We start from the raw sequence: 11788 nt of genomic DNA on the forward strand, positions 1-11788 counted from the left end.
GCTAATTACCTTACTTCGTACCTTTGTACTGCAGCTTAAAGCAGCTGTGTACTCCGTACTCCTTGTGTACAGTGTACATGTACGGTGTGACCAGGACTGTATCGCAGATTACCTACCTATCCATCCCGTGTTCCCTCCTATCCCCTTTTAGACGATTTGGTCCGTTCCAGGTCCATACTCCGTACGTACGTATGTACTCAGTACTTGTCGCCGGCAGTTTACATAGTACATATTCGTAGATGCCAACCACAATGCGAGTGACCATGAGCCCGTGTCCTCTCAAGAGTGAAGTACCTTACTTCCGCCGGACCATCGGCGGTGCGGGCGAAATACATCTTGTGGAAGGAGGGATTGGAATGGCGAAAGCCTGTCGCTATTGACAGATGCTGTCCAGGACCCGGGTAGATCGGAAATGCTGAGACTTGAATTCAATCTGTGGGGACAACTCGCACCTTCCATTCAACGTGACAGCTGTGTGGGTTGTACTGAGGCCCGTTGCCAACGCGACGCGCACGGTATACACACAGTGGCTATACTGAATGGGGACCTGATGCCCCACGCGCGGCATCTCCTATGAGTTGCACCGTGGGTCGGCTCCATCCCACTGGGCCTCTCCCTCCACCCCTCTCCTCTCCCCTTAAGGAAATGTTCCCCTCCCATCACCTGTTTCTCCCCTCTCTTCCCTCCCCTCTCTTTCCATCACCCATATTCCCGAAGCCGCCCATTCCTCATCAAAGGCAAAGGCAAAGGAAAAGAAAAAAAGAAGAATAGGGAAAGAAATCAACCTCGCGATTTCCCCTTTTACGATCCACCAGCACCAGCGCTCTCGTCGTTTGTCAAGACGGGCTGCCTTCTCTCACCTGGGCGAGCGCCATCGTTCAGATACACATCACCCATCGGATCCGACATTTCCTATGACATTATCCCAGATGATCTCAGTTTCCCGAGAAGCCACCCTTTAAACGCCACGGGAGGAGAGGAGCGAGGCTCGCCATCGCTCCGGCTATCGAGCGCCGCCGTTGTTTAATTGCCCGTTACTTCGGATTTGCTGCAACCAGGCGTCGCCGTCGAAAATCATTCTTCATCGATTTGAAATTCGAACGTGTCCGTTGTCCGAGTACGGATAGGCCTTCAACATGCCTGGCGCAAGCGTTGCGGTTCTTCCTCCGACGTCTTCAACTACGGCCTCACGAAAAACAACCATTGCTCCCGAACGGAAGTATTCATGCAAGTTCTGTCATCGAGCTTTCTCGCGGAGCGAGCATCGATCGAGACATGAAAGATCCCGTAAACACAAACCCTCTCTTCTACCCAGTTCTTTCTATCATATGGCATCCCACTGACCTGCGTCTTCTGTTGTTCAGATACCAAGGAGCGCCCCTTTAAGTGCATGAAGTGCCGGAGCACATTTGTACGCCGCGACTTGTTATTAAGGCATGATCGGACAGTACATGCAAAGGACGGAGGAATCCCGCTTCACAGCGACGGTAAACGTCGGTCTGGCCCTAAGGCTCGTGCCATTGCTGGGCCTTCGAAGTCGCCAATCGCTATTGACACTTCGGCACTCGAGCAAATTGAAGCCACCAGCGATGGCGTCTTCGACGTGGAGACGGCCGCAATGCTTGTGGCCGATCTTCACCACAAGGCCACAGCTGCTATGCGCTCCAGCAACAGCCCTTATGAAGGCGATCCGTCCGCGCCTTATTCGCCCCACGGAGCTACCATTATGGAGCCCACCGTGACATACCCGTCTGGCGCTATTGCGCTTCCTCAAGTTCAATGGGACGGCTTCATCTCCCAGTCTACCGTTCAGCCCAAGGCGCATTCCATTACTTCGTCTGCTTCCGGGTCCTTTGATTCCCGACAATCTTTCACAAGTTCGGGCACTTTGCAGCCCTCCGCTTCGCAACTGTCTCACGCCAACAGCCAGGGTTGCAATGGCCTGGTTTCGGCCCTTCAATCAATGATCGGGTCCCTGCCTCATTCGACCGCGGGCACCCCTGGACCGCACAGCCCGCATTTACCGCAGGACGACGCCGCTGCATTCATCGTCCCTAGCATCTCCAGTGACGAGGAACGGAACGTCCTTCTCGACAACCTCCGGGCAAGCGACTCGGAACATGCTATTCCGGAGGGCTTCCGGCTGCCCAGTTTGGCGTCAGTGAATCGATATATGTCCACGTACTTTGGGCTATTCCATCATCACCTGCCGTTTCTTCACCCGACGTCTTTTGACCCGACCAAGGTGTCGCCGGCCCTTTTGCTTGCCGTTCTCAGCATTGGCGCTCTCTATGCCTTCGATCAAGACCAGGCATATATGCTTCACATAGGCTCCAAGGTTCTCGTTAGCCAATTTCTGCAGAACAAGGAGAATTTCAGCTCGAGGAAATGCCCACTGTGGACGATGCAAAGCTCCCTGCTCAATATGGTCTTCGCCAGCTGGAGTGGTGATCCCAAGGGTCTCGAGTGGGCCTGTTCGATCAAGAGTTTGTTGGCCAACATGGTGGCAGGGAACAGGTACGAGCTGAAGCTCAGACAGGAAGCTCGTGGGGGCGCTCAGCCCAGTCGTGCCGAGTGGGTTGAGGATGAAGGTTGTCGCCGGACGTACTATGCCGTTTACATCTTCTTCGGCCTACTCACGCTCACTTACAACCACACCCCGGCAATCAGCTTCAATGAGTTTGAGGACTTGCAACTTCCGTCTTCCGAAGCGTTGTGGAACCTCAAAGTGGCAGACGAAGCAGCGTGGCAAGAATGCTTGAAGGCAACATCGGTAGTTACCTTCATGGAGGCACATGACAATCTGTTTCAGGGGGAAACGCTGAGGTACAGCGCCTTTGCGAGTCGCGTGATGATCAATGCCCTCTTCCTCGAGGTCTGGTATCACAAGCGCAGTCCCGAAGCCCTGCAGGACGTTGTGACCGAGTACAAGCTTCGTCTCGCTCTAGAGACATGGGAGAAATCCCTCGAGCTCTGTGATCCAGAGACGACTCCTGTGCCGCTCAGTGCACCCCACAAGGGCCACCCCCTGCTCTTTAATGCAAAGGCGTTGCATCGAAACGCTCGAGCTCGTCTGGAGGTGGATCTCAAGACCGTCCAGGAGGCCCTTCGATACCACGATTCCTACGAAGTCGCGGCTGCCATGTCGAATGCGCGAGACCGCGTGAAGAGGTCGACTGAAATGGTCAAGGTCATCCAGGAATGCTATAACTGCATTGAAATTGCCGTATTGCAAGGCGTCCGCTGGGTGGCTCGAACGTCACCAACGAATTGGAGCGTTGAGCACGTCTTGTGTGGACTAGACCTCATGATTACCCTCTCTCTGTGGCTCTACCGTCTGGAACATGACGAGGAGCCCGCCACGGAGGAAGAACTGGCCATGTACAACAAGGTGCGACAGCTCTTTGACAGAGAGCTTGATGGAGCGCACGCACCGCAACTAAGTTCGATCGTTGCTCGTCTTTGGGGCTCCATGCTCGACGAGGTGGTTGTGTGGGGGTAAGTGTCCGATGCCCGTGGGCCCCATTCATTCGTATCTTGATGTTAACAATCATGACAGGATCACTAGACTCATTGGCGAATCCTTTCGTCTCCACTCCCAGGCCCTCGTCGGCTATGTCGACGACATGGAAGCGTCCTCCAGCGTCTCTACCCCTTCGATGATCTCGCAGGGGGCCGATGAGGATAGCGTGTACTAGTTGGAAGCCATGATTGATGACTCGATTTTCTTTTGTTTCTTTTTTTCCTGTTCCCCACGGAGTTGCGTTTTTCCCTACATACATTCCCGTCGATCCTGAACAGCGTTTCGGGGATTCGCTTCTCATCCCGTCCATCCAAGCTTTGCTCGAGATGGCAGGGATGGATGGTTCATTCGGACGCGGACTTGGAACTATCTCCCCTCAGCTTCGTGCATCTGCAGCATTGGTTACGTGTTTTCTCTTATTGGGTTTCGCCCCGTATTAATGGACAGGACGAGGATTTGGGATGGCGGCTCTGGAAGTTTTTGCAGTGTTCGAGGTAAAAGGTCTGGGTATGAAGGCGCAGGCCGTGGCACACACCCATCACTGTGTATGTGATCTTGTTGGCAGGTCCAGGAACGGGGTTGTGTTTCTTTGGCGCTCCGATCTCCCGCCTTTTCTTCTCACGTTGCTTTTTTATTCCTTTTCATCGTTTTTCTTTATTGAGTTGCTCTTGTCTCTTTCATTTTCCAGCAACCACGTCGGGGCTTTTTGCCCGTGTCTTGTCCAATTTTTTTTTTCTCCCTCTCTTTCTGTTAGCTTTCTGGCTCTATTTTTCCAAGATGTGTTCGTCGACATTTTCGAGATACTGTTTTGTTCTTCTATTCTTCTTCGTTTCGAGCTTTATTTCAGATACCTTGTTCGATATACAGATTGTACTTGCGGATTCAAGGGTTTTTTTTTTCTCTTTTTTTTTCGTTTTTGTTTTTCGTTTTCGTTGTGGTTGTCAGTTTCCAGTATACAATTTCGGGGGGTGCCTTGCGCGGATACACCCAAGAGACTTTGGGGGCGAGGAATGGAATATCCATGGGATTGGCAACATGGTGAGGGCATTCTCGTTGGAGCTGGGGCGTATTCGCGGATGGCAACATATCTCCCCGGACCTGACAAGCAGGTTGTTTAATAGGAAGGAACAGAGTGGAGGGAACCCGCGGACCCGGTGGGAAATCGGCGTCGAACCCGATTTGTGTTAGGCTATAACGTTGTTCATCGCTGTGTTTTGTTTTTCCGTCAGTGTTTTTCCGTCAATACCACTTCTTTTGAGCCTTTACCGCACGAACCTGCAATTCTCATTTAATCATTTAAGGATACATAATAGTCCTAGGTTGAAGGTCTGCATGGGGCTGGAAGGAAGCCAGTTGATGAGATGACTTAGGACGTGGGCCCTTGAGGAAACACGGGAGTTCAGTTGAAGCGAAACCTACAGCAATATGCAACATTCGAAACCTCAAATAATGACAAACAACATGCGGTCTCCAGATGACGTTGACGTTGACATGGTTGCCCCCCTCTTTGTCTCTCTCCGTCTCTCTCTCTTAACTACAAAGACTCGACAGAGCATGTGGCTCGGTGGTCGACCGAGATCCAGTCCGCCTTCTTGCATGCTTCATCTTGACGGCACCCCAGAGACAAAGAATAAAGCACGATATAATAGAAACAGCACTCATTCAACGACGGATAGGTACGTTGGCTCTGGGCGAAGGCAGGCGTCTGTTTCCACTGCTCGTCCGGCCGGGCCACTGAGCGTCCTCGTCGCAGCTTCTTCCATGCAGGGCTATACCAAGATTGGCTGGTCACACAAGGGAATTTTAGGCATATATAGTACGCCGTATAGTACTGAATCTACCCGCGAATTATGAAGTAGAGAGCCGTTCTTCCGACTGTAGTAACTGGTTATTCCGACTATAGTTCGGTTATAGACCCTTGAATTTCCTTTTTCGGAATCCTGTCTTCTACACATAACTACATACGGTTATAACGAGTGTAAATAACTATAACATTGTTTTTATGCTTTTTTATATAGGAACTAATTCAACCTATTATAGTATTAATTGTTAAATACAGCGTAACCGTAATAGAGTAAATATACGATAAGAACGGTTAGATCAAGAGATTCTAAATGGATTATATTAAAGCCGTAAACCGTTATAAAACGTGTTACTAAACGTGTGGTTATAGGAGGCAAAATTAGTGCCCGAAGTCCTACGGATATCCACTATTAGGCCTAACCGCGTATTCGGCTATTAGGTCACCCTACCCCCGAGACAGGCCTATACGACACACTCCCTTAACTGTATAATTATACTAAACGGGTAGGTAGTTAAAGCTATTTATAGCCGACTGATAGTTCTAGTGGTTTTATTACTACGTAGCCTCTGTTAAATTTATCCCCTAAGCGTTCTAAATAATCCGTTAAGACCTCCTCTAGCTTCCTTTACTAGAGGCGGTCCTATATATCTACCACGCTTACCTAGGCTCTAAATACTATAAATCTATCGCCCGTTAACGCTTTCGTTAATCCGTCTACCACTATTTCGGGACTTATAACGTAGCTAACCTTAATCCTTACTCTTACTTACTGATTTACTGTACTAGCTCCTACTAGCCTTTAGCCCCTAAGGCGATAGGCGCCGCGCCATAGCTTTAGGGCTGCACGCGCGTAATGAATTAAAAAAGAAAGAAAAAAAGAAAAGAAAACCTTAATCCTCCTTTATTCCCGGGCTTCCCGTAACTAATAGTTATAGATATCCACGTGCCGTAAACGCGTGCTTAATACAGCGATCTTAATATTTATTAGCCGGAGAGTCTGATTACTATTGCATAGGATCTATAGTTACGGTTTATTAAATTCTACCCCTAGCTATAGTAATAGTCGTTATATAAAGATACCCTCCTTAGCACCTTATACTAAAGATAATAGCTTTACCTCTATTATGAATATTATAACCGTTACTTATTCATTAGCGCGCTACGGGATTATGCCTTCAAAGAGGCGTATTATAGATCCTTAACTGCCTTTTCGATCTACTATATTATCGGTAAATAAGGCGTCGCTATAGACCTTAATTATATCTCCACTCCCTAGTTCTAGAGTATAGCTTTAGGTGGCTAGTAGATATCGAATTAAATAGTTAGCGGTATCGTGATATACTTCCCGGGGTTAGTATTAAATCGGCAAAGCCGCGATACCGTAAATGCTATATCTAGCCGCGATATTATAGCTATATATAGTATAGATCCTATCTTACGTTAATAGCTTTTAACGGCTATAGAACTACTATTATAAGGTATTAGTTCTATAGTCTATATAGGATATATAGGCCGGTAAGAGCTTTCTTTTCCAGGGTTTAATAGTCGTTCTAGTATAGCGATATAAGCGCGTTATAATAGCCAAATCCGGCGTTCGGTATTATCGCGAATAGCACTAATACTAAGGAACTATTATAGAAGTCTACCCCTTTATAGGCAATAACACCGTTTAAGGTTATGAATAGTACACTCTATTTTACTCTTATACTAGTCCTTATAAGTAATAACGATATTATTAACGTAGAAGAATAGGATAACACCACGCCGTAGAAACTAATATAGTTTCTGCGGTACTATTATAAAACTATCCCCGAGGAGCACTTTAGTGATATACTTCTGCTATAGGAGGGGAGATTCCTTAAGACTGTATAGTGCCCTTTTTAGTAGTAGATGCTTCTTCGGATCTTTATAACCTAGTAGTCCTCTTATAAACATATTATAGGAAAGGGGAGCGTATATAAAGGCGTTAATAATATTATATTATATTAGGAAAAGGTTAAAATAGGTCGTAATCGCTATTAAGGCCCGGAACGAATATCCTGTAAGTATAGCCATGTAGGTATTATCAAGGGAATCCCGATATTATTAGTCTCCAAGTACAATAAGACGTGCCTTATATTTATATAGAAAACTATATTTATCGTATTTATACGTTAATACCTATATATAATCGAGGACCTAATACTTAGCCATAGTAGTATTAGGGACCGTAATCTATAATACTATCTCCCGGTAGCTCCGTAGATAGTCTTATTACGCCTGCCGGAATAGCTCCGCGTAGGGATACTCCTTAAGGATATATTAGTCTCTCGGCGGCGCCGGTAGTTCCCGCTAGTGGATCTTCCTGGGGACGGGAACCGCGGGTGCCACGGTAAAGGCCGCGGGAGCTACAGGTTCTAACGGTCGTTATTACAGTTATTTAAGCGTTTTCCTAATCCTTAGCGTTATTAGCAGTTTACTATCTAATATATAGGTATACGGGCTATACCGGCCGGTGTTAAATATAGAGATCTAAGTGCTATTGCTGCTATTATCACCTCGCGGTACTATAGGGTTTATGCCTATAACTTCCGCTACTATTAGGAGATTTATCGAGGGAGGGGTATTTAGTCGAGTTAGTAGTTAGATTATTAGCTACGAGTGTCGGTGATTAAGCGCCCTTATAATAATAGGGTTAGGTGCCGCTATATTATAACCTTTACCCCCTATTCCGCTCGGCTCCTACGGTATATCCGGCGGGAGGTTTTTATCCGCCGGGGGAGGTATATACTCCCGGCCGTCCGGCAGGGTGTTCTTATCTACCAGGCGATAGATCTGCTACACGGCTTCAAAAGCGAGGTTCTTATCCTCCAGGGGAGCGACTAGCTTAAAATAGAATAAAGTATATAGGTGCGTATCTTATAGAACCGTAAAGGTGCTTAGAGGGAGGTTCTTATCCTCCGGTACCCGGATTTAGTTAACGATTTCCGTTAGTTCTTTTTAGTTATATATAACAGGTCGTCCTTTAAGGTAGCGATATCGCCGTCGAAGAACTGCCCTTTATTAAAGAATATATCGCGTGTACGGACTATACGGTTACGCCGTAGGCCGCGTATCTAGATACGGAAGATATTAATAGAATCGTAGCCTATTAAATACATAATATAGGTATGTAGCGCGAGGCGATTTAATAGCTTATTACTTACCATTAGAGCGTCTCTGGCTATCGTAAACGCCTTAGAGCCGTAGGCTTCAAGGTACTATACTATTGGTTTAGGGCCGAAAAGAATATAGTATAAGGAATACTAGTTAAGCCGTTAAATAGGTATACGGTTATATTAGTATACCCCCGCGGGGACGATTTCGAACTATACATAGTTAGGTAAACGGGCGTGGATTTTTATCACCCTGCCTTTAGTGATAATAACGCCGCCGGAGCGTTTAGAACCGCCGTTCTAAGCGGGAGTCTCCGCTAAGGAGAACTCTAGTTAGATACTAAAATCTCTTAATAAGGCCAGGATTTTGTTTAATTATATTAGCTTATTATTACTCTTAAAAACACGGACTTTTCGGTTAAACTACCGCTTAAACTATAGCAGAAACTCCTATATAACGGTATAAATATCCTCCGCTCTCTTTAATTTTATAATACAGGTGGCAATAAAGCCGCTATATCGGTCCGTAAAGAATATAACCTTAATATTATTATCAGGGTTCCTGGTAAAATCGGTAAGATTCACTACCTACCGTTCTCTAGCGTAGGTAAGAGCCGTACGCGGCTATCGGTTACTTTATCGGGTGATTGTAGTCTGCGTATAACTATTATAATCTATAGTTATTAGACCTCTAACCGTAACGCCCTACGACTGCTTTTCTAGGTACTTTAGCGGTTTAGGGCCGGTATACCCTAGTTGTAGATACTATAGTATACCCTTAGCGTTACTAGTAGGTAGTGCTGTATTACGGGCAGGCGGACCTAGAAAAGTAGTGGTAGGAGCGTGAGTATCGTTAAGAGGTAAATATCTAATAACGCTTTAATCGTGGTGGTAACTTAGCTTATATAGAATTAATCTGTTAGTACGTCGTAAATAGTCGTTTAGTGGCCGTTAATTCTACTAGTATCCTGTATTACAGAGGCGTTAGTTAGAGATTAAATGATAGGTAAAGTCTTTATAGTAGGCGATATTAAGGATCTTGAAATTAAGGCTGCCGGTTATTCCTTTTATCCGTATAATAACGGTGCCGAAGCCTTAGAGTAGGAGGACCGAACTGCCTGCGATAATGTAATCCTCTTATATTATAGGCCTATAATAAGTAAAACGGGTGATATCGTTAAAGATATAAAGAATAGCTCCGGAATTAAGGATAGCTAACTCCTAAAGAGGGTAATCTACGGCACTTCCTGTCGATAATACGGCTACGGGGACCTAGGCGAGGAATCTACCGTCCGGTGCTATTATAGGCGCTATCGTGGGCGGTATTATAGGCGCCGTAACCGGCTCCTTGCCCGGCACCCGTTAAGCCTCCTCGAGGGAGGCCGTATGGCCTTAGGCGACCTTCTTCTTATATGCCGTTATTTCGGTCACGGCTTTTTTTAGGTCGGAATCACTCTCGAGGAGCCTACTTACTAAGTGGCTTATAGTAATTCCCGGATACTACTCTGAAGTAGCCTAATTAGGGACTATATACTAGTAATTCTCAAGAGGGTGTCCCAGGATTAGACACGTAGGGTATTCTTTAGTGCGTTCGTAGTAGGATTATCGTCTTTTTAACGAATTACGGGTTATTAACGCGGAGGCGCTATTATTATTTCCTCTTCCTCTTCCTCGGCTATAGCTACCGCCGCCTTTACCTTTCTTTTTAGTTAACGACGATACGTTATCGCCCTCCTTTTCGGGATTAAGGGTAGGGAAAGCTACTGCGTGGTAGCCTTTACCCGATGATTATATTATAGAATTATCAATATAGTGCTTTGCTTACGATACTAATATAGTAGGAGTCGATTTTACGGTATTAAAATCCTTTTCTATTATGTGAATCTAGGTAGTATTAAGGGGGCTTATAGCCTTAAAGAAATCGTTCCCCTATATGTTATGGTTCTTAAAGACTATTATGTGTTGGTTTTTACCTTATTCGATTTATTAGGTGAATTGTTATAGAGGATTTCCTTTGTTTAGCACCGAGTTTTGCTATATCTAGCCTCTACTAGCCTTTCGCCTTTAAGGCGATAGGCGCCGCGCTATAGCTTTCGGGCTGCATGCGCGTAATGAATAAAACAAAACAAAACAAAAACGTTCTTGAAGGTATTATTATAGTAGCAGGTGATAATAAGATTATACTACTAATCTATATATTTATTCAACTTTTTAAGGTTATTCGGGGGCTTATAAAGATGCTATTAATACTGGTTTATAGCGGTTTTCTTACAGTTTCCGATATACCCTATAATATCGGTTTTCATAGCTTTATAAACCTTAATAGGCTTATCGCAACGGATGAGGACGTTATACCCTAAGGGCGTGATAGAGTTAGTAAGCCACGCGGCTATTGCTCCTATCCCTTATTCGTACCGTCTAAAAGTAGGCTTTTTCTATTTAAATTCTTCGAAATCTTAACTGTATACTGCTGTTCCGGTAGCCGTTAAATATATCTAACTAGCAGGATTATATACCGAGGCCCCTAAAGAATACCTAGCGTATATAGAGATAGTAGGGTAGGATAGTTCTGTAATAGGGTTTTTAGGTAGTAGATAGATCTAGACTCCGTTCACTTTTGTTAATACCGTGAATTAACGGTTCTAGGACTCCTAGTCGATATAGCTAGTATAAAAAGCCTTAGCGGTCTTGCATATCTTATTGGTTAAGTTATTATAGGTTGAAATTATAAGATTTGGTCGGTTATAGCTCGCTATAGCGGCCTGGCTAGAAGGCACTTAAAAGGTAGAAGAATAAGGATAACTAAATAGATTAAAGCTAAGACTCTTAATTATTAAATACAGCGTAACCGTAATAGAGTACATATACGATAAGAACGATTATGTTAAGAGGTTCTAAATTAATAGTATTAAAGCTGTAAACCATTATAAAACGTGTTACTAAGCGTGTGGTTATAGGAGGTAAAAGTAGTGCCCGAAGTCCTACGGATATCCACTATTAGGCCTTACCGCGTATTCGGGCCGTTAGGTTATTCTACCCCTAAGGGAGGTCTGTGCGATATTAATAGCCCCTCTATCTCCTCTGCCTCCTCTGCCTCTACGCCTATAGCCACGGCCGCGGGTATCACGGCCACCTTAGTATTATTATTATTATTATTATTATTATTATTATTATTATTACTATTATTATTATTATTATTATTATTATTATTATTATTATTATTATTATTATTATTATTATTATTATTATTATTATTATTATTATTACTATTATTATTATTATTATTATTATTATTATTGTTATTATTGTTATTATTGTTATTATTAT

General features: G+C 44.8%; 2 protein-coding genes across 2 annotated transcripts; both read left to right on the forward strand.

Moving 5' to 3' along the window:
* Nucleotides 1-954: 954 nt before the first annotated feature.
* Nucleotides 955-3743, forward strand: SODALDRAFT_173149 (hypothetical protein). The gene is made up of 2 exons (XM_028607007.1): nt 955-1287; nt 1365-3743. The coding sequence occupies exons 1-2, from the start codon at nt 1137-1139 to the stop codon at nt 3500-3502; spliced, it is 2289 nt and encodes a 762-aa protein (XP_028466659.1). The 5' UTR covers nt 955-1136; the 3' UTR covers nt 3503-3743.
* Nucleotides 3744-4795, forward strand: SODALDRAFT_173150 (hypothetical protein). The gene has a single exon (XM_028607008.1). The coding sequence runs from the start codon at nt 3985-3987 to the stop codon at nt 4639-4641; it is 657 nt and encodes a 218-aa protein (XP_028466660.1). The 5' UTR covers nt 3744-3984; the 3' UTR covers nt 4642-4795.
* Nucleotides 4796-11788: the final 6993 nt, after the last annotated feature.

The sequence above is a fragment of the Sodiomyces alkalinus genome (assembly GCF_003711515.1).
Source record: "Sodiomyces alkalinus F11 unplaced genomic scaffold SODALscaffold_5, whole genome shotgun sequence".
Lineage (NCBI taxonomy): Eukaryota > Fungi > Ascomycota > Sordariomycetes > Glomerellales > Plectosphaerellaceae > Sodiomyces > Sodiomyces alkalinus.